Source organism: Chiloscyllium plagiosum, unplaced genomic scaffold, assembly GCF_037043375.1.
Source record: "Chiloscyllium plagiosum isolate Xiang-an unplaced genomic scaffold, Cpla_swu_hap1 HiC_scaffold_27, whole genome shotgun sequence".
NCBI classification, from domain to species: Eukaryota; Metazoa; Chordata; class Chondrichthyes; order Orectolobiformes; family Hemiscylliidae; genus Chiloscyllium; species Chiloscyllium plagiosum.
Window position 1 is genome coordinate 44,537,591 of NW_028270165.1, and position 21,412 is coordinate 44,559,002.

Sequence of the window (21,412 nt, forward strand, 5' to 3'; positions counted from 1 at the left end):
TCTAGTTGAGTTTCTGGTCAATGGTAAACCCCAAGGATGTTGATCGCGGGGTGTTTAGTGACAGTAACACTGTTGAATATCACGGGGCAGCGGTCAGATTATCTCTTTTGGGGATGAGTCATTGTTTGGCATTGGCGTGGCATAAATGTTACTTGCCACTCATCAGCCCATTGGATATTGTTAAGGTCTTGTTGCATTTCAAACTGAACTGCTTCAGTTTGTGAGGAATTGTGAACATTGTGCAATTATTGGTGAATATCACCACCTCTGACCTTATGATGGAAGAAGGTCATTGATAAAGATGGTTGAGCCTAAGACACTACCCTATGAATTCCTGCAGAGACGGTCCTGGAACTGAGATGACTGACCTCCAACAAACACAGCCATCTCTGTATGTGCCAGGTATACCTTAACAATTAAGATACACAACAATTATTTTAAAACAAATTTAAGGAATACATACGAGACACCCCTCTTCCGGGAGACGCCAGTGCAAGTTTTTCTGTTCCAGAAACAATCTGATAAATGTTGACTGTCATCAACTTTTTTGATCTTGGCCAGCCACAGCTCCCCCTGTCCATTCCCCCCATCACCCACAGCTCCCACTGTCTATTCTCCCCCGCCATCCACAGCGCCCTTTGTCCATTCTCTTTCCATCCCCAGCTTCTTGTCCATTCTCCCTCGATACTTCAAACAGCCTGGCAATTCTATCTCACGCAACCCTGTCATTTCATTCCTCACCCTCTGCCTTCTGACCAGTCCTTCTACACACCCTCTGCCCCATCTATTCTCTCTCCACCACACCCGCTGCCCCCATCTATTCTCTCACCATACCCTCTGTCCCATTTCTATTCTTCCAGGCCTCCACCATCTCCTCTCTATCCATTCTCTCTCTCCCTCCCCCCACCGTCTGCCACCCCCGCCCATTCTCTCTCTCTCCTGTTGTGGGGAAGAACACCAGGCTCGGATTCAGAATTGAGGTTCAATGACAGAGTTTATTGCACAAGGAAATACCGGGGCACCGGGGAGAGAAAAACACCAACAGCACAGTGTCAGCTGCGAGACTTCTCTCGACCTGGAGCACACGTCAAGAAACTTTTATACATCTTGTGATACAATCGGTCAGGGATGAGATTATTGTCTTTGTAACATGATTTGTTTATGGTAATCATTATAGAATCGTTGATAGTTTCGGTACAGTCTTTGTCAGTTCAGGCACAGCCTTTGTTAATTTCCGCACAGTCGTTGTCAGTTTCAGTGCAGACATTGTCCATTTCAATGTCTGCGTGGAAATCCATTGTTGTAGTAATGGGCGCTAATTGCTCTTCCTGAGAAGGAGGATTCCTGCAGCCCTGGCTATTAGCATTTGGTATTGAGTTTGTATCAAGCTGTTAGCACTTCTATAATGGGTGTTGGCCGGACCCAGACACTTCGGCGGGCAGTGTTCATTACTCGTGTGTATTCTCTCCCTCACCCACCTTAAACTAATCACCTGGGTTGTGAGTCCATTGTGCTGGCATTCTGGTGGCGCCAGGCAGTGTCTGTATCAGCTCTGCTGTTTCTCTCTGTATTGTCCTCCGGCGGCCATCTTGTGTGTCAAGTTGGCCAACTGATGGCTCAGTGATCATCTTGTGTATCAGTGTGCCTAGTATCACCGTGCCCTGTGCCATCTCCCACTTCTCCGTCACGCCCACTCTCTCTCCCCCGCCCAATCTCTCTGTCAACCCCACTTATTCTCTCTCGGTCCCCCCCCCCCCCCCCCCACACAGTTTCTCTCTATCCCTTCCATTTTCTCCCTCTCTGTCCCCCATCCATTCTGTCTCTTTTCTCCCCAGCCCCCACCACACCCGTCCTTTCTCATGCCTCGAACCAGCTTTGACTACTATATCAAGCCCTTCAAAGGACACACACACACACCGAGAAAATGGATGGTGATGACTCTACCTGGGAGTCGGGAAGGGTGAGAAATAGAGAAAGTGAGGACTGCAGATGCTGGAGATCAGAGCTGAAAATGTGTTGCTGGAAAAGCGCAGCAGGTCAGGCAGCATCCAAGGAACAGGAGAATCGACGTTTCGGGCATAAGCCCTTCTTCAGGAATTCTCCTGTTCCTTGGATGCTGATCTTCAAAATTGAGAATACCTAAAATGATATCTTCAGAAACATTGTTAAAGTCAGAAAGCACATTCAAGTTTTTCAAAGAGCTGCTGAAATCTTTCTGAAACTTTCACTGAAATAAGCATAGTCAGGCCACAGCTCAGGAGAGGCTGGGAGGTGTGAATGGGCGAAAGTGAGGACTGTAGGTGCTGGAGATTAGAGTGGTGCTGGAAAAGCACAGCAAGTCAGGCAGCATTCAAGGCTTTTGTCTGAAACGTCGATTTTCCTGCTCCCTTGGATGCTGCCTGACCTGCTGTGTATTTCCAGCAGCACTCTGATCTTGACTGTAAGGGGTGAATGGCCTAATGAAGTTGTTCCAACTATCTAGAAATAGCGTCACAAAGCACAGAAACATACCCTTCGGTCTATGCCGAACAGATATCCTGAATTAATCTAGTGACCCCATTTGCCAATATTTGGCCCCTTATCCCTCCGAATCTGTCCTATTCATATCCCCATGCAGATGCATTTAAAATATCATACGTACTAGCCTCCACCAATTTCTCTGGCTGACACGCACTACCGTCTGTGCAAAAAGGTTACCCCTCAGAAACCTTTCCCCTCTCACCCGAAACCCGTGCCCTCCAGTTCTGGACTCGCCCCCCAACGTGGTGAAAAGACATACAAAAGTTGAGCAGCCAGACAGAATGCAAAAGCAATGAAGTGTCGAACCACAGCGAAAAAACAAATTGTGCCTCTACCCCTTTTTTACCCATTGGCATTTGGACTCTTAAAATCTGACAGGAACACCAGCATCCCCAGTGAGTATACTGCGCATGTAATCCGGTGTCAGCAACGCAGTGCACATGCCCACCGGTATCAGCAAAACTCTGGATTCCTGAAGAAGGGCCTATGCCCGAAACGTCGATTCTCCTGTTCCCTGGATGTTGCCTGACCTGCTGCGCTTTTCCAGCAACACATTTTCAGCTCAGCAAAACTCTGGCCATGCTCATCGCATTCCGCAAAAAAAAGCCCGCGACCTTCCTTTGATGGTCCAGGAGGGAACCCTGGAGGACCGGAAGGAGACTGGTCCTCCTGCCAATCAGAGCCACTGCATTGTCTGAATGCGGAAGTTGGACAATGAGTTTCTGAAGCTGTTACTCCTACTCCTCTCTTTCTGAATCAACATTGAGCTTCACCCAGACTGCAAATTCCTTCCTCTGTCTAAGATCTGTGAGTACAGCACTCTCTTTTCTCGCCCCCTTTTCCGTTTCGTTTTCATTCTGGGATTCAATTGTTGATTTGCAGCAACTGAAAGGAAAGGGAGTGAACCCAGGGAGGGGACAGACTCTGGAAACATGGTCGAGGTGTGTGTCTCAATTGGCAAAATAGACAGGCAGGAGGCTGGAAGGACACAGCAAACCAGGAAGCATCAGGAAGTGGAGAAGTTGATGTTTCGGGTGTAACTCTTCTTCAGGACTGGGGATGGGTGCTGGGGCAGGGGGCTAAAGTGGGGATAAGTGAAGACAGGGAGAGGGTACGGCCTGATGAGTCAATGGGTGGAAGAAATCAGGTTAGTGAAAGGGAAAAGTGGAAATGAGGGGCACGGGGCTGAGAAGGGAGTAGGGGGATGGAAAGGGAGGTTATTTGAAATTGGAGAACTTGATGTTGAGTCCCACAGGCTGTAGGCTGCCTGGGCAGAAGATGGGGTGTTGTTTCCCCAATTTACGGTTTGGTTCGTTGTGGCAATAGAGGAAGGCTAAGATGTTCTTGTCAGAAAGGGAGTGGGAAGGGGAATTAAAATGGGTGGTGACTGGGAGGTCTGGTCAGCCTCTGTGGACCCAGCTGTGATGCTCGCCAAACTGTTCCCCAGTTACACTCAGTCTTCCCGATGTAGAGAAGACCACAATTTACAAACACGTGATAAATGCAGTATCTCAATGTGAAGTTATAGCCATTGCTGTGAAAAAAAAAGCAGAAAGGAGATGTATTGTTTAAATGGTGATATATTGGGATGTGGAGCAAGTGAGAACTGCAGATGCTGTAGAGTAGAGTCAAAGTGTGGCTGGAAAAAGGCAGTAGGTCAGGCAGCATCCGAGGACCAGGAAAGTGGACATTTCGTTCCCGAGCACTTCATCAGGAATGATGTGTGGATGTGCAAAGGGGCCTCAGCATCCTTCTACACCAGTCACTGCCAGTTGTCAGACAGGTGCAGGTGAAGAGCTTTTCCCTGAAATGTCGATTTTTCCTGTTCCTCAGATGCTGCCTGACCGGCTGTGCTTTTCCAGCATCACTCTAATCTCGACTCTGATTTCCAGCATCTACAGTCCTCACTTTTGCCTGGACAGGTGCAGCAAGCAATCAGCAAGGCAAGGGGTATATTAACAAGAGGAATTGAGTTCAGAAGTGGGGATGTCTTCCTGCATTAGGGGGTCATTGAATATTATTCAAGGCTGAGTTCATCTGATTTTTGAACACCAAAGAAGTGGATGTTTCTGGGAGAAGGCAAGTAAATGATTTAACACCAGTATAGAACAGTTACAGAGTCAGACACCAACAGAACCAGACCCTTTAGTCAAACTAGTCTAAGGCTGACTATATTCACAAACTAAACTAATTCCACCTACCTGTGATTGGCACATATTCCTCCGAACCTTTCCTATTCATATACTTATCCAAATGTCTTTTCAATGTTGTTACTCAACCTGCATCCACATTCATTCCACATACAAACCACTCTGTGTAAAAAGAAAAGTGCCCCCCCTGCCTTTTTAAAATCCTTTCTCCTCACACCTTCAAATTTGCTGCCTAATCTTGAAACCCCCACCTTAGGGAAAGGATACTAGCGGTCACCTCATCTCTGCCTCTCTTGATTTTATAAAACTCTGTTAGGTCACCTCTAAACCTCCTGTGATCCAGTGAACAAGTCCCAACCTATTCATCTCGATGGTTGTGAATCTGCCGATAATCTGTTGAATGTTGGTGCAGGCTTGAAAGACCAAATAGCCTACTCCTGCTTCCAATGCGCTCTGTGTGTGTCCAGGACAGCAAGAGAACATAAGGCATCGGAGCAGAAATTGGACCATTCAAGGTTTGCTCTGCCGTTCAATCATGGCTGATAGGTTCCTCAGCCACATTCTCCCACTTCATCTCCGTAACCCTCCATCACCTTGAGACTCAAAAACGTCTCCATCTCAATCTTGAATATCCTCGGTGACCTGGCCTGCACAGCCTTCTGTGGCAGTGAATTCCATAGATTCACCGCTGTCTGGCTGAAGAAGTTTCTCCGTATCTCCATGCTGAAAGGTCTTCCCTTTACTCTAAGGCTGTGCCCACTGGTTCTAATCCCTCCAACCAATGGAATCACCTTTCCAAATTCCACTCTGTCCAGGCTGTTCAGTATTCCTTGTTTCAATTAGGTCCCCACCCCCTCTCCACCCTGAGTGTGGGCCTGTTAATCAGCATGAAGCAGACCCTTCAGGATGAGGTTCAGCAAACTGAGAATGGAGAGAGTGTGTAGGGTGGAGATTTTCAACTTCAAAGGAATAAGAGAGGAAACAGAGTTCACTATGAATGAGAATTGATCAGGTGAGCTGATGGGCCATCCAGCCGCTCCGCCATTCATTAAGATCAGGGCTGATTTATCCATTCTCTCAGCTCCTCCTCCCTGCATTAGTTTAAGAGGTGTGTCGTTTGCATTTTGGTCAAGCAATCCAGGCAGGACTGACACAGTTAAGGGGAGTGTTGCAGAACAAAGAGACCTTAGAGTGCAGGTTCATAGTTCCTTGAAAGTGGAGTCACCGGTAGACAGGATAGTGAAGAAGGCATTTGGTATGCTTTCCTTTATTGGTCAGAGCAGAGAGTACAGGAATTGGGAGGTCATGTTGCAGCTGTGTGAGTCCACATTTGGAAGACTGCATTCATTTCTGGTCTCCCTGTTATAGAAAAGATGTTGTGAAACTTTGAAAGGGGTCGGAAAAGATTTTTAAGGCTCCTGTCAGAGTTGGAGGGTTCGAGCTACAGGGAGAGACTCAAATGACTGGGGATATTTTCCCTAGAGCACTGGAGGCTGAAGGGTGACCTTATAGACGTTCGTAAGGGGCATGGATAGGGTGAATACCCAAGTTACTTTTGCCAAAGTAGAAAGGTCCAAAACTACAAAGTATATGTTTGAGGTGAGGGAGAATTTTAAAAGGCATTTGGATGGGAACATGAAAAGGAAGGGTTTTGAGGGATATGAGCCACATGCAGGCAAATTGGATTAGGTTGATTTAGGATATCTGTTTGGCCGGACAAGTTGGACCAAATGGGCTGTTTCCGTGCTGTATGACTCTAATCTTTGGTGAAAGCAGAAGTGTGATTGTGAAGGCTGGAGTTTCAGAGCAGCTTTCAAAGATGTTTTGCCCTTAATGGGAACAGAAGAAGTTACAATGAAATCTTGCATTTGTGAGACAGCAACTGAATGAGTTGCATCCAGGATTTTGGTGGAAAGTGGGAATTCATTGCACTGTGGGGATGATGCTCTACCTATTGAGTAATTTCTGCTGGTGAATGAAACCAGGCCTCAAGATGAGGAGGAGTAAATTTAGGACAGAGATGAGGAGGAACTGCTTTTCCTGGAGAGTAGTGAATCTTTGGAATTCTCTGCCCAAAGAAGCAGTGGAGGCAGCTTCATTAAGTATATTCAAGACACAGTTGGATGGGTTTTTGCAATGGTAGGGGAATTAAGGGTAGTTGGAATAATGCAGGGAGGAGGAGCTGAGAGAATGGATAGATCAGCCCTGATCTAAATGAACGGCGGAGCGGCTGGATGGGCCAAATGGCCTACTCCTGCTTCTATTACTCTGAAACTATAACCCTGCATTTCCCATGGCTAACCCACCTAACCTGCACGTCCCTGGACATTATGGCTAATCCAAATCAAGGCCAGTGACTAATGTAGTAATGTGGAAAATGAACATCAGAGAACAGTTGAAAGGGACAAGGAGAGGAAATGTACCAGCAATCAAAACTAGACTCTAAAGATCACAAAAATTGAAACTAAAAATGGTGTGTCTAAATGTGTGCTGCATTGTAACAAAAGTGAATGAATTGACTACATACATTGAAGTGAATAATTGCAATCTGACACTCCTACAGAGACATGGCTTCAGGATGACAAGGATTGGATCCTGAATATTGAGGGTGTCCTCAAATGGGAAGTTAAGTAAAGGTGGAGGATTGGCACTGCTAATCAAAGCACTGATCACAGGGTAGTCTGGTGTCGGCTCAGATTTCAGGTCCTGATTTCTCTGTCCTCTGTTGATCTCCCTGTTCCCTTCTACACCTTCTGGAACAATAAAACATTCAGTCAATCAAGCCCCAACCCACAATCTCCCAGCCTGTCAACCATCCAGGCACAGTGTAGTCACAACAGGGAATCACACAAGAAAAATGAAACCAAATTTGAAATAAGTAGGTGCTTGTGTTTAATGTTTGTTCATTAGCAAGTAAACCAGAAATAGGGCTCTCCCAGGATTCTTATACTGCCCTATTTGAGGAATTCTCTTCCCGCTTATATCTAACTATTAGTACCCAGCTATGATTTACAACAATACTTAACAAACAGAAGTAAGGCATCTGTTCTCAAATAGGTAGAGACATACAGGATGGAAATAGACATTTTCTCTCTCTCATGACCGCACCGCACTACACTTCACTTGCAGAGCTGGGCTAAAATGTCACTTTTTGTTGGGGAGAAAGTGAGGACTGCAGATGCTGGAGATCAGAGCTGAAAATGTGTTGCTGGAAAAGTGCAGCAGGTCAGGCAGCATCCAGGGAACAGGAGAATCGACGTTTCGGACAGAAGCCCTTCCTGAAGAAGGGCTTATGCCCGAAACGTCGATTCTCCTGTTCCCTGGATGCTGCCTGACCTGCTGCGCTTTTCCAGCAACACATTTTCAGCTCTGTCACTTTTTGTTATAAAACTTTAAGTTCTCTTGAGAAGGTGCCTTACAGGTAGTTCTGGGATTTGCATGTTAATGATGCCTGCAACCCAATCGAAAAGATGAAAGACTGAACAATCCAGGTTTGTTCAACATGTCATTTCAATGACGTGGACACTGTCATGTTTTTCCATAAATTCTATGTCTTATGACCTTAATCTCGACAACCACCGAATGAAGGAGCAGCGCTCCAAATGCTAATGCTTTCAAACAAACGTGTTGGTCTCCAACCTGGTGTTGTGTGATTTTTAATTTTATCCATTTTAGGGGGGGATTTGCAATACAAAATTATCCATGGTGTGTAGGGATGTGCAGGTTAGGATGGATTGGCAGTTCTAAATTACCCATAGTGCCCAGGGATGTGCAGGTTAGGTGTATTCGTCAGGAGCGTTAGTATTGTTAGAAACAAGTTTAATAAAATTTAGACAAGACCACCAAAACTGGAAACAAGACAATTTATTCTAAGATCTTGCAAGAAAGGGCATCAAATGCAGAAGCAAATGAGCATATTAGAACTTAGGTTAGTGTACAGTTATACCGTTTGAGCTAAGTGAGGGCATCTCTCCAGACTCCTAATTACCCAATCTCTCTTACTGTACCAGACCACTGCCCAGCTGCACTCCACCCTTATTACTTCCCCCTTCCCCAGGTTGGCAACCTTCCTTTCTGTAAATGCCGACACATACATTTATTTTGTCAAGATCTGGTTTAACATTTTGTATCAATTCTGCTGGTACATTCCATCCTCGGACATTTCATTAACTTGTATCGTTTTGTATAGCTCAAGCATTTCGGTTATCTCAGCTTTTTGCTGAAAGCATAATTTTACAAAAAGAACTTTTTGTTATAGTAATTACACACCAATGTTAGCATTTAATTAACCACAATAATACCCTGAAAAGTCCCTAAATACCTGCAGGGTTAATAGTTCTCTTGCTGTACCCCTTTCCTGTATGCTTTTTCTATATCTGCAAAAACAATACTTTACCCATTTCTAACAATTCCCCCATTTCTTTTCTTAACCATTTGTTGTTTTTGCAATCTTATTTTCTGCCCTCTTTTCACCCTATGGTGTCGAGGTTCACAATCTAGTCATTTCTGTCCTTCTAAGTTTGTACCATTATTGGTTGTTGCCCTCCCAAAGACATTACCAGCTTAGTCATTATCCATTTTAACACATTAAACCCTATCAGTAAACCTACAATTATTAGTAGCACATAAATGCCTAAATTCACTAACCGTTTTCCCACCCGGTCAATCTCCAGTTACCCCATCCCCATCCTTCATCTTTTTGGAGTTCATCTTCAATTTCTCTTATATTGCTTATCTTTTTCTTTACTATTTCCACCTTATCTTCCACTATGGAAGAGGTGTCTGGGATGAAGGTGCAGCATTCTTTACCAATCAGAGCACAGGTTCCCCCTTTTTCGGCCAAAAGATAGTCTAAAGCCATTTGATTCTGTAAAGCTGTCAGTCTTGTGGCAATCATTTCAGTGGTTATGGCCGATATTTGGGATTGAGTTTCTCCCATCGCGCCGGTGGTATCATTAATTAAATTTTCAAGGGCAGCCGCTATTTCTGTATTTCCACCCCTGCCCTTGTAGTGCCGTATTGGGAGTAGTGTCCACAGTAGACGGTCTCCTTCTGAGACCTCTCTGGTCTTGCGTCTTATCCCCCCCTCCTTTCTCAGGTTGGGCTCATGCTTTTCTATTCGGAGGTGAGGGACTATATAAGCGAGGTAACAGCAGACACTCCAACCTTTCTGGTTTTGAGGAAGTGTTTCGTCAACTTCATAACATGACACATTTGATCACACAAACATATTTTTCCCCGGGAATAAAAGGATAGGCCTTCAGACCGCATACCCAATATGTTCCGTTTAATATTCGGGGAGTGGTCGTGGCAGTGGCTTGACTGGTGTGGACACAAGATGATTTTCCTAGTTGGAAAGGTGCAGCATCATTCTGATTACAGAAACCGGTGGTATTTACTGCTCCTTTCGGTGGGGAAATTCTAAGACTATCAATAGTGCCCTGATGTTTTGGAGCTGGCCTTGGGAGCCATCCCGCAAAGCTATATTTGCTTCTTTCAAACCTCCACTTTGTATTATTTGAACCCACATCAAATTATTGTGCATCGTATACTTCTTTTTTAGTGAGCAATATTATTGAGGTGGGGATCCCAGATTTGCCATGGTGTGGGACCTCTGCACAGACCCAACAGTCGGCAAGTCCCTCTTGTTTAGCATAATTCTGGCACAGCGTAGTGAAGTGATTTTTTGCATTTCCTTGAATAGTTAGTACTACTAACGTTACAATACTATACCAGTATCTACCCATCTCTGAACTCTGCCTACCGTCCTGTCTTAACATTTTAGGTGTCACACAGCCCTTTCTTTTGTCTCCGTTCATTCTTTCTTTCTTAACTTTCAGAGGGTTGTCTGTAGGATGAGCGTGCCACTCCGCCTTTGGGGCATTCACAGGACCTTTAACGCGAGTGTGATGACTCCACCCTTTCTCAGCAGTCCGAATAGCTGTTTCACTAGTCAGGAGGGTTAGGAATGGTCCCTCCCAGCATGGGTGCAGTTTGGTATCTTTCCAGGTCTTGATCAGGACCCAATCACCCGGTTGTATTCGATGTACTGCAAACTTGAGTGGCAGTGTCTGTACCAACAGGCCTTTATTCCTAAGAATAGACAAAGAAGAGCCGAGCGCCACAGTATAGTTCTTTAAAAACTTATCATTGAACTCTGACCAGCCATTAGGCAGTCTTTCAGCCTCGATAATGCTTCCCTCTATCCCGTCTACTACAGTATATTCATTGTGCTTTTTACCCTCAATCAGCCGGGAGGACCCGCAGATAAACAACCGAGCTCCCGCATGCAACGGTACGTCTCTTAAGTTCATTCGCACTTAGTCTGATATTCAGTAATATCAAGACAGTCATATTCTGGATTGACAGGGGCTACCCCCCTCTCTCCGCCACAGAAATGCAGCTGGATTCAAGCAACTGTCTGTGACTAACACAAGGTCATCCTGTTCTATTAAGATTGTCTCATATTTCAAGATCCTAGAGTCTGTGAGCCATTGTCCTGCATTCTGATTTAAGAATTCTTTGCCTTTTACTCCAGGAACTTTGAGACCTTTGTTAGTTAATTTAGCACCGCTAGGTCTAAAGCTTAGGGATGATCGTGCTGCTCCCGTATCCACTAAGAACACTGTTTCCTCTCCTTCAGGTCCCACCTTTAAATTTATCAAGGGTTCCCGGTGGGTCACAGGAGGAGGGAACCCCTGACTCCCCTAATCTTCATCAAAAATCATCAATGATACCGCTTCTCTTTGTCGTCTTAACCTTGGACATTGTCTATCGTAATTTCTTCAACTGCTGCAACCATTATTTTAGCTTTTTGTTTTTGTTTCTCCTCTTCCCTTTTCACACACACTTTCTGTGCCTCATATAACAGATCTTCTATCTGTTTTTCACTCCAGCCTTCTAATTTCTGTAATTTCTTTTGTATGTCCGGCCATGATTTAGTCACAAATTGGACCTTTAAAAGTCCCTGTGCTACCGGATCATCGGGATTCATTCCCGAATATTTTCTAGTGGCTTCTTTTAATCCCTGTAAAAAGGCTGATGGGGCTTCCTCCTTTTCCTGTCTTACTTCAAAAGCTTTAAAAAACTTCTGAGATTTAGGTGCTGCTTCTTTAATACCCAAAATGACCATTTCTCGTAAGTCCCTCATTTTTCCTCTATCATGTTCATCGATATCCTTCCAATGTGGGTCCACATTGGGGAATTTGTTTTTGGCTGGTATCACTCCCTCACCCACCAGATGTCTCTTTTCCATTCCCTCAGAGCAGCTCTTCTAATCATGCCCCTTTCTTCTCCTGACCGTACCTGATGTGGGGTGCTGACTACTAAGGCTCCCCTAAAAGTAAGTTTCCGACTCTCCTCTACCAATAAGGCTATTGCTACCACTGCCTGCACACACACTGGCCAGTAATGTAGTTTTCCATTCTTTAATTAACAATGAATTAATGCAGTCATGTTTTAAATTAACCATGAATCAATATGACAGGTCACTGAGAATGCATGAAGGAATCCTGCCAATTAATATTGATTCAGGCTAACACAATTGAATTATTATAAATATTAATTATTAATTATATATTTTTGCTCAAGCACATTCATTTATAAGAACCTCAACAGATTCAATAGCACCTTTTGCAGTTAATTCGATCCCCAATTTGGTGGCAATATCTCGTCATGAACGCAAAACTGATTCTTCATGCCTCTCATCACAAAACTGTCACCATAATCCAATTAACTTTTGTTTTTGTTCCCACTCCCTTGGGCTTAAAATTTAAGGATGACCTTGCTGCCCCCGTCTCGACTAGGAAAACTACGTCCTCTTTGTAAGGTCCCACCTTTAAATTTATCAAGGGTTCCTGGTGGGTCCCGGGGGCAGGAACTCCTGACACCCCTATTTTTCATCAAGGTTCATAAACAACACTGCCTTTACTTCCTTTTTTGGATCTGGACACTCTCTCTTAAAGTTACCTGTCTTTCCACAGTAATAACATCCCGCCTGTGGGGATTTCCACTTTGATCCTTGTTCCTGTCTACCAGACCCCTTAACATCTCCTCCCCAATCCTTTCTCCTCCCTTTTGTAACATCTCCTCACCCAATGTTTTGTTTAAACCTTGATTCTTTTAAAGAAATATTGCAATTTTTCTTGCTCCCTGTAATCTCAAATACAATTTATCAATTGATGCTTGCTTTTCTTTAAAGCCTGTTCCTAACTATACATTTTGTAATCTTACTTGTAAATATATATTTATATATTATAAATTCTTTTATTCAGTGTTTAATATTCAAAATGCAAAATGCACACAGTTCCCAACTCTGAAATCCACCACAATCACCCGGTTCCAGTCCCCTGATTCAAATCCAAAACTAGTCCTCCCAAGTAGTCCTGACCAGTCATTGCTCAATTACAATGCTATAGGTCGTGAAATAACCAGAGCTGCCTTAAAAGGATTTGTCTATTCAAGTTAAAACTTCAACTGTCCTCCATAAATCACTTTTATGTAAGGATAAAAGAGGTTAGTTAGAAACTGATAGTAAGGCAGTCATGACCTGTAAAAAGAACATTTTATTTCATAATCTTGCAAAATCCTTAACCTTAAAAGAAATCATGTTAAAATTTCCATAATAGAAATCAGGTTCAAAACAATCCCGGATCTCAAGCTCCAGGGAACATTCAATCACCAACAAACAAATGTGCATTCACACTGAATCACAAAGGGTTAAACTTTCTACTAGCTGTACAACTCTTTTCTCTCTCTCTCTCTCACACACACACAGACACCATGTCTCACAGATACTTTGAGTTTCCCGCAACGACTCCTCTAGCTTTTGAATATTTTTCTGGGCGTCTGCCATAAGTTAGTTACGAAGTGCCTCCTCAGTAGCCCTTCAGCTACTAGCCCTTCTGACACGAAGCATGATCTGATTCCTCCTGACTATAAGGCTGTTTTTCATTGACATTTTATCATTCGTATTTTATCCTTTCCTCGCGTCCGAGGATTGTACTTCCAATCTCTTAACATTTTTCCTAAAGGACTGTCCGTTGGGATGTGGTCCTCGAACGTCCCTCTCATGTCCCCTTCTACATCTAAATTGCTATTCTTATTTCCCATTTTAATACTCGGCCGTTTTCTTTATATAATTTAAATTAACCTCTCTGAAGTTCGGTGTTACCTGCTTCCACACCCACTTCAGGGTCCTAATCTCCGCGTGGGGGTTTCCCTTCTTAATAACCAGTCTAAGGCTGGGTGATCGAGTCAGTTAGACACCTTACTTGTTAGATTAATCTAGCCAATTAAAGACCTTTATTCTCTATTTTTTTAAGTTGCCAATTCCCCCGTACTTCTCGTACGGAACTGACCACCAAGGTAATACTTAAAGGTCAATTTTCATACCTTGGTCTGTGCACAAATGTTACTTGGTCGAATGCGCACCCCGTCCCGCGGCAATACCAGACAGCAAAATACGTTGTCAATCGAGGTCGCCCGAAATTTACCTTTACCCGGGTCTTATGTACACAAGAGTAACCTGACTGAACCACCACGTCTTAGTGCCCTTCGCAGCACGGCGAAACAGCAAGTAATGCTGCAAATCCTGGCCGCCCGCGAATGTGGGTCTTAAGTCCATAAGAGTTACCCGACCAACCCGCCGTGTCTTAGTGCGCCTCGCTCGTGGCAAAGACTGACAACAAAACAAAACCCTGTGCCTACCCCAGTCACCCAGATAATACTTATTTAAGACCTTTTTCTTACCCGGGTCTTGTGCACAAGAGTTACCCGACCGACCCCGCTGCGTCGCGTCTGCCCATCCTGTCTCCAGGGTCTCCCAGTCCGGATCACGCTCGCTCAGAGCTGCCTCGGCAACAAGGGGAAACTAGAGATCGCCGAAATCAGCGAGGTGCACCTTTTCCGTTTCTCCAAGAATGCCGAGCGACCGGAGCTTGGGATCCCGGAACACGCCCCCAAATATTTTAGAAACAAGTTTAATAAAATTTAGACGAGACCACCAAAACTGGAAACAAGACAATTTATTCTACGATCTTGCAAGAAAGGGCATCAAATGCAGAAGCAAATGAGCAAATTAGAACTTAGGTTAATGTACAGTTATACCCTTTGAGCTGAGTGAGGGCATCTCTCCAGACTCCTAATTACCCAATCTCTCTTACTGTACCAGACCACTGCCCAGCTGCACTCCACCCTTATTACTTCCCCCTTCCCCAGGTTGGCAACCTTCCTTTCTGTAAATGCCGACACATACATTTATTTTGTCAAGATCTGGTTTAACATTTTGTATCAATTCTGCTGGTACATTCCATCCTCGGACATTTCATTAACTTGTATCGTTTTGTGTAGCTCAAGCATTTCGGTTATCTCAGCTTTTTGCTGAAAGCGTAATTTTACAAAAAGAATTTTTTGTTATAGTAATTACACACCAATGTTAGCATTTAATTAACCACAATTATACACTGAAAAGTCCCTAAATACCTGCAGGGTTAATAGTTCTCTTGCTGTACCCCTTTTCTGTATGCTTTTTCTACATCTGCAAAAACAACACTTTACCCCATTTCTAACAGTATTGAGCAAAAAGGCTAGGGGAATGGTTGAGGGTGAGTTACCCTTTGGAGGGTCGGTGTGGACTCATTGCGCCGAGTGGCCTGCTTCTACACTGGGGATTCTCTGAAGGGAAGGAATTTCTGCAAACTGTGCAGGGCAGCGCAGGCGGAGTGCGGGGTCCCGCTTCCGGCCGAGCCCCGTATCTCGTCCTGCCCCTTTCTCTTGCCCCGTCTCCCATACCCTCCCCCACCCCCGACCCATTGATGGCGTCACAATGCGCGGAAGTGGCCCTGTCAGTTTCAGGCTGAAACTTCCTCCCTCTGGAGGAACTGTTCATCCTGGGAAGGCGAGAGAGGGGAGGGGTGGAAATCTGTTCACTTGTAGCAGCTGGAGTGAATCCAGGGAGGGAGCAGGTTCTGCAAACTCAGGTATGTGTCTTAATTACCTGGGCAAGGAGGGATGGAAGGATGGGATGGGGCTGTTTTCCCCAGAGTCTGAAGGGTGACATTACAGACGTTTTATAGAATGCTGAGGGGCATGGATAGGGTCAATACTCAAGGTCTTTTCCTTCGGATGGGGGAGTCCAGAACGAGAGGGTAATAGGTTTCCGGTAAGGCCGGGGTGGGGAGATGTAAAAGAGATCTTAGGGGAAACTTTTTTGATGGAGAGGGTGGTGCAGTTATGGAATGAGCTGCCAGACGAGGTGGTGGGTTCTGGTACAATTCCAGCAGTTAAAAGGCACGTGGATGGGTGTATGAATACGAAGGGTTCAGTGGATCGGGGCCAAGTGATGGCAAATGCGACTGGAGTCAGAGAGATGTACAGCACAGAAACAGATCCTTTGGTCCAACTCATTCTTGCCGAACAGATAGCCAACCCAATTTAGTCCCAGCTGCCAGCACCCAGCCCATATAGGGGCCAAGTGATGGCAAATGTGACTAGATTAATTTAGGATATCTGGTCAGCTCGGACAAGTTGGGCCAAAGGGTCTGTTTCCGTGCTGTATGACTCTAATTGTCTTTGGTGAAAGCAGAAGTGTGGTTGTGAAGACTGGACTTTCAGAGCAGCTTTCAAAGATGTTTTGCCCTGACTGGGAGCAGAAGAGTTTCACTGAAGTGTGTCGGTGTTAATGCCTTGATGTCTCAATTTGCTCCCACCTTCCTGGGGATGTTAACCATTTTGTTCCACAAATAGCTGCGTTGCAGGTTACCCCATGAATTGACACACTTATGTTTGCTTCCCAGAATCAGACCTGCTCACTGTCAACTGTATCCCAGTGTTGTGGAGTTATCCAAAATGCAGAGAGATTTCAGTCTTGACGTTTTTGCTTTTCTGCCCCTTTAAGATTCTGAATCAGCACCTTCAGGGAATTAGTTAGAGTGGAGTGAGAACAGAGGGGGAGAGAGAGTGGGATGGCTTTCAATTTTGTGGAATAACAAAAGAAAAGAATATTCCACAGAAAGTAGAATTCCTTGTTCAGAATTTCTACCCTGCACTGACAATCTCTTTTTACAGAGTATTTGAAGATCTGAAGATGGAAGTTTCAAAATCAACAGCTTAAGGCCCTATGCGCAAAACGTTGACTCTCCTGCTCCTCAGATGCTGCCTGACCAGCTGTGCTTTTCCAGCGCCACACTTTCTGACTCTCCAGCGTCTGCAGTCCTCACTTTGACAGTCACTCAATCCATCGGGACCGCAACCGTTTTCAACTATGATTCTGTGAGAAGGAGCAAAGCGTATTGGTTCCTGTTTGAGTACGTTTTCAGCATCAGTGGGACTGGATGAGAGACCCTACCATTGCAGTGCACTGAGTGTGGAGCCTGAAGCAGTTATATGGCCTGGAAAGAGGAATTCACAGTGGGAAATAGGCTCTGCACACGTTTGTGTGTGGCTGAAGCTCCGGCCATGGAGAAACCAGAAGAATCCCGCCCCGTGGAGAAACCGTGGAAGTGTGGCGACTGCAAAATAGGCTTCCGTTTCCCGTCTGCCCTGGAGACTCATCGGCGCAGCCACACTGGGGAGAGGCGATTCCCCAGCCCTGTCTGTGGGAAGGGCTTCAGCGATTCCACCAACCTCCACACCCACCAGTGGGTCCACATGGGGGAGAGGCCCTTCAGCTGCCACAAGTGTGGGAAGGCCTTTTCCCAGGCCTCCAACCTCCAGACCCACCAGCGAGTCCACACAGGGGAGAGGCCCTTCAGCTGCCCTGAGTGTGGGAAGGCCTTTACCCAGGCCTCCAACCTCCAGACCCACCGGCGAGTCCATACGGGGGAGAGGCCCTTCAGCTGCTTCGAGTGCGGGAAGGCCTTCAGCAATTCTTCCCACCTGCTGACCCACCGGCGGGTCCACACAGGGGAGAGGCCCTTCAGCTGCCCTGAATGTGGGAAGGCCTTCAGGAATTCCTCCCACTTGCTGACCCACCAGCGGGTCCACACGGGGGAGAGGCCCTTCAGCTGCCCTGAATGTGGGAAGGCCTTCAGCAATTCCTCCCACCTGCGGAGCCACCAGTGGGTCCACACAGGGGAGAGGCCTTTCAGCTGCCCCGAGTGTGGGAAGACCTTCAGTAATTCCTCCCACCTGCTGAGGCACCAGCGGGTCCACACCGGGGAGAGGCCCTTCAGCTGCCCTGAGTGCAGGAAGGCCTTCAGTAATTCCTCCACCCTGCTGAGGCACCAGCAGGTCCACACGGGAGAAAGGCCCTTCAGCTGCCCTGAGTGCGGGAAGGCCTTCACCAATTCTTCTAACCTGCTAAGCCACCAGCAGGTCCACACTGGGAAGAGGCTGTTCCCTTGCACAGAGTGTGGGAAGGCCTTCAGGCATTCCACTAACCTGCTGACCCACCGGCGGGTCCACACAGGGGAGAGGCCGTTTCCATGCCATGAGTGCGGGAATGCCTTCAGCAATTCCTCTAACCTGCTGAGGCACCAGCGGGTCCACATGGGGGACAGGCCCTTCAGCTGCCCCGAGTGCTGGAAGGCCTTCACCTGCTCCTCCTACCTGCGGAGCCACCAGCGAGTTCATGTGCCATCGCAGGGGGATTGAAGGAATGACAGCCAAGTGCCATTATCGACTGGACTATCAACCTGTTTCCGGGGACTCCCGGGTTCGATTTCCACTGCAGCAGATGGTGGAATTGGAATTTAGTCAGAAATCTGGAGTTCAGAATCTAACGGTGAAACCATTGTCGGTGGGGTGGGGGTGGAAGAAAACTCCCACCTGATTCACACAGTTCTTTTTAAGGGAGAGGATTCACTCAGTCGTCCCAGCTGCATCCTCTACCTGATCTGGCCTACACGTGACTCCAGACCCACAGCAGTATGATTGACTCTGCACTGTCCATCCAACTTACTTGGATACAGGATACGGGTTGAAAATGCTGAGTGAGGCAATACTTTCTCCGGGTTAAGGGTGTACCAAGGATCCAATTACAAAGGGCAACTTGGTGGTGACCGATAATGAAGAAAGTGAGGGGTTGGAGGGAGTGTGTGCACTTTGACTGTGAGCTGTTTTTAAAACATTGCTACTTTTTCTATGCCTTTCTGTTGGGAGATTCTGAAGCTGTAACAAAGTTGGGTCACAATAAAGATTACCTGAACTTCACGCCAAGTTCAGACTCTCATTGAGAGCTTTGAATTGCAACAGGTTTTTGTTTTAAAACTGCTCATTTCTTACAGATGAAAGTGAGAACTGCTGATGCTGGAGATCAGAGTCAAGATTAGAGTGGTGCTGGCAATGCACAGCAGGTCAGGCAGCATCCAAGGAGCAGGAAAATCTCCATTTTTCGGGCAATGTTGATTTTCCTGCTCCTCCGATGCTGCCTGACCTGTTGTGCTTATTTCTGACAGCCTCCTGTACTATGTTTCCAATGTTGTGTATCGGTTGCAACAGTGAATGAGTGGCCAGTATTGTTAGAAATTGTGAATTTTTCAGGAGTGCAGGTACTACATCATCCCATTGTCATTGTACAGTTTCCTGGCAGCACTGGGAGGTGTGGGCTGTGTCCACTGGAAATGATGTGGAGGTGCTGGTGTTGGACCGGTGGGGTGGATAAAGTTAAAAATCACACAACACCAGGTTATCTTCCTTCTGGTTTATTTGGAAGCACTGGCTTTTGGAGCGCTGCTCCTTCATCAGGTAGCTGTGGAGCAGAATCATAAGACACAGAATTTATAGCAAAAGCTGACGGTGTCATGCAACTGATAAGATATTGAACAAATCTAGATTGCGGATTAGTCTTTCATCTTTTACCATGGGTTGCAGGTTTCAGTTCATTAATATGTAAACCCCAGAACTACTTTTAATTCACCTTCTTGAGATGGTTTAAGGTTTTATAAAAATAGGTGACGTCTCAGCTCAGATACTGCATAAAAGGTGTGAGGTTCGAGTCTGTATCCCAATCTTGAATCAGACTGGTTCTATTAACCAAAGTAGGAATTTATAAAATATTACATGCAGTTTGTGTGCTTTTTGAGCAAAATTGAATATATCTGCAAATATAATTCTGCAAATGCAAATTCACCCCATAGACTTATGTGTGACTGTGTGTGCATGAGAGTGTGTGTGCGCGCATGCGAGTTTGTGCACATATGCTAATGAAGTGTGTGTGAGAGATGGAGTATAAGCCTGTGATATGGTGTGAGTGTTAGGCTGTGTGTGTGTCTGAGCCAGTGACAGACAAAGGCAAGGGGTTGCATTTTGCTAAAACAAGGAAGGGCAGGACGTGTACAGTTAATGGTCGGGCCCTGCATCGTGTTCTAGAACAGATTCATGGGGGGGGGCGGCGTGGAGGGGTTCTGGTATATAAAGTTAAAAATCTCTCAACGACATGTTATCGTCCAACTGGTTTATTTGGAAGCACAAGCTTTCGGAGCGCTGCTCCTTCATGGGGTGTTTGTGGAGCAGGTACATAAGACACAACCACCTGATGAAGGAGCAGTGCTCCAAAAGCTAATGCTTGCAAATGAGCCTGTTGCAGTATCACCTGGTGTGGTGTGAATTTTAACTTCGTACACCCCAGTCCAACACCGGCATCTCCAAATCGGGGACATAGTTCTTTGAAAGTTGCATCATTGGTAGACAGGGTTGTGAAAGAGGCGTTTAGCACAGTTTCCTTCATTGTTCACACCGTTCAGTGCAGGAGTTGGGACATCACGTTGTGGTTGTACAGGATATTAGTGAGACCACGTGGAGAGGACTGAGTACACTTCTGTTCGCCCTATCGACGACCACAAGTTGATGGGTGACCTTATTTCGATTTATAAAGTCTTGGGGCGTATAGGAAAGGTAAATATCACAGGGGGAAAAATTATGCATCTCCCCTTTTTTACTTCTCTTGGCATTTGGACACTTAAATTCTGTCAGTAACAGCCTCATCGCCAGAGAGCATACTGCCCGTGCTCGCCGGCGTCAGGATGAAATTGCGCATGCTCTTCAGTGCACGCAAGGCACGCCTCGCGACTTTCTTTTGGTGGGCCAATCAGGAGCACTGGAGGACCGGAAGGTGACTGGTCCTCCTGCCAATCAGAGCCTTCCTATTGTCTGAATCCAGAAGCTGGAACACGAGTTTTGGAAGTTGCTGCTCTCTGAATGAAGATTGAGTTTGTTCCAGACTCCCTTCTTACTTCTGCTAATCTAATCGTTTTACCACATCTGTCTGTAGCGTGCACCCCCCCCCCCCCCCGATAGCTGGGTCTTATTACTTTTGCTGATGCAATACAGGGTCTTATTTGGTTACCTTGTTCAAACTAACTCCCTCTGTGCGTGACCATTGCTATTGTCATGTCAAAACATCTGCTTCTACCAGTCGACCACCTCCCTTTTCAGTTAGTTATGTTTTTGGAATATACCCTCATGCCTTGCGATTTTTGCAGAAGCAAGATGCAGCTACTTGTAACTGCTTGCAAGCATATTTAGCTTAACATATTCCCCCCAGCACGGACGAGTTGGGCCGGAAGGTCTGTTTCTGTGCTGTAACACTGGAATTGTCTTCGATGAATGCAGAAGTGTGGTTGGACTTTCAGAGCAGCTTTCCAAGATGTTGTGCCCTTACTGGGAGCAAAAGAAGTTACAATGAAGTCTTTCGTTTGTGAGACAGCAACTGAGTGAGAGTACATCTGAGAGTTTGGTGGAAAGTGGGAATTCATTGCACTGTGGGGACAAAGCCCTACCCTAGACAGTCATTTCTGCTGATG

At 45.8% G+C, this 21,412-nt stretch overlaps 1 protein-coding gene and 1 pseudogene across 1 annotated transcript; one reads left to right on the top strand and one right to left on the bottom strand.

Annotated features, from left to right (window-relative positions):
- Window positions 1-9,609, bottom strand: part of LOC148143838 (uncharacterized) — a 47,331-nt pseudogene extending 37,722 nt beyond the window's left edge.
- Window positions 9,610-17,318: 7,709 nt separating this feature from the next.
- On the top strand, window positions 17,319-20,763 carry LOC148143839 (uncharacterized). The gene is made up of 2 exons (XM_087975271.1): window positions 17,319-18,103; window positions 20,583-20,763. Exons 1-2 carry the CDS (start codon window positions 17,319-17,321, stop codon window positions 20,761-20,763), a joined length of 966 nt encoding a protein of 321 aa, XP_087831397.1.
- The last annotated feature ends 649 nt before the right edge of the window (window positions 20,764-21,412 follow it).

Excerpts from the sequence above, each read along its gene's own strand:
- LOC148143839 (XM_087975271.1), top strand. The coding sequence starts at position 17,319 with ATGGGGGAGAGGCCCTTCAGCTGCCACAAGTGTGGGAAGGCCTTTTCC. Across the intron at positions 18,104-20,582 it reads AGGCCGTTTCCATGCCATGA|TAACAGCCTCATCGCCAGAG; the intron begins GTGCGGGAATGC and ends AAATTCTGTCAG.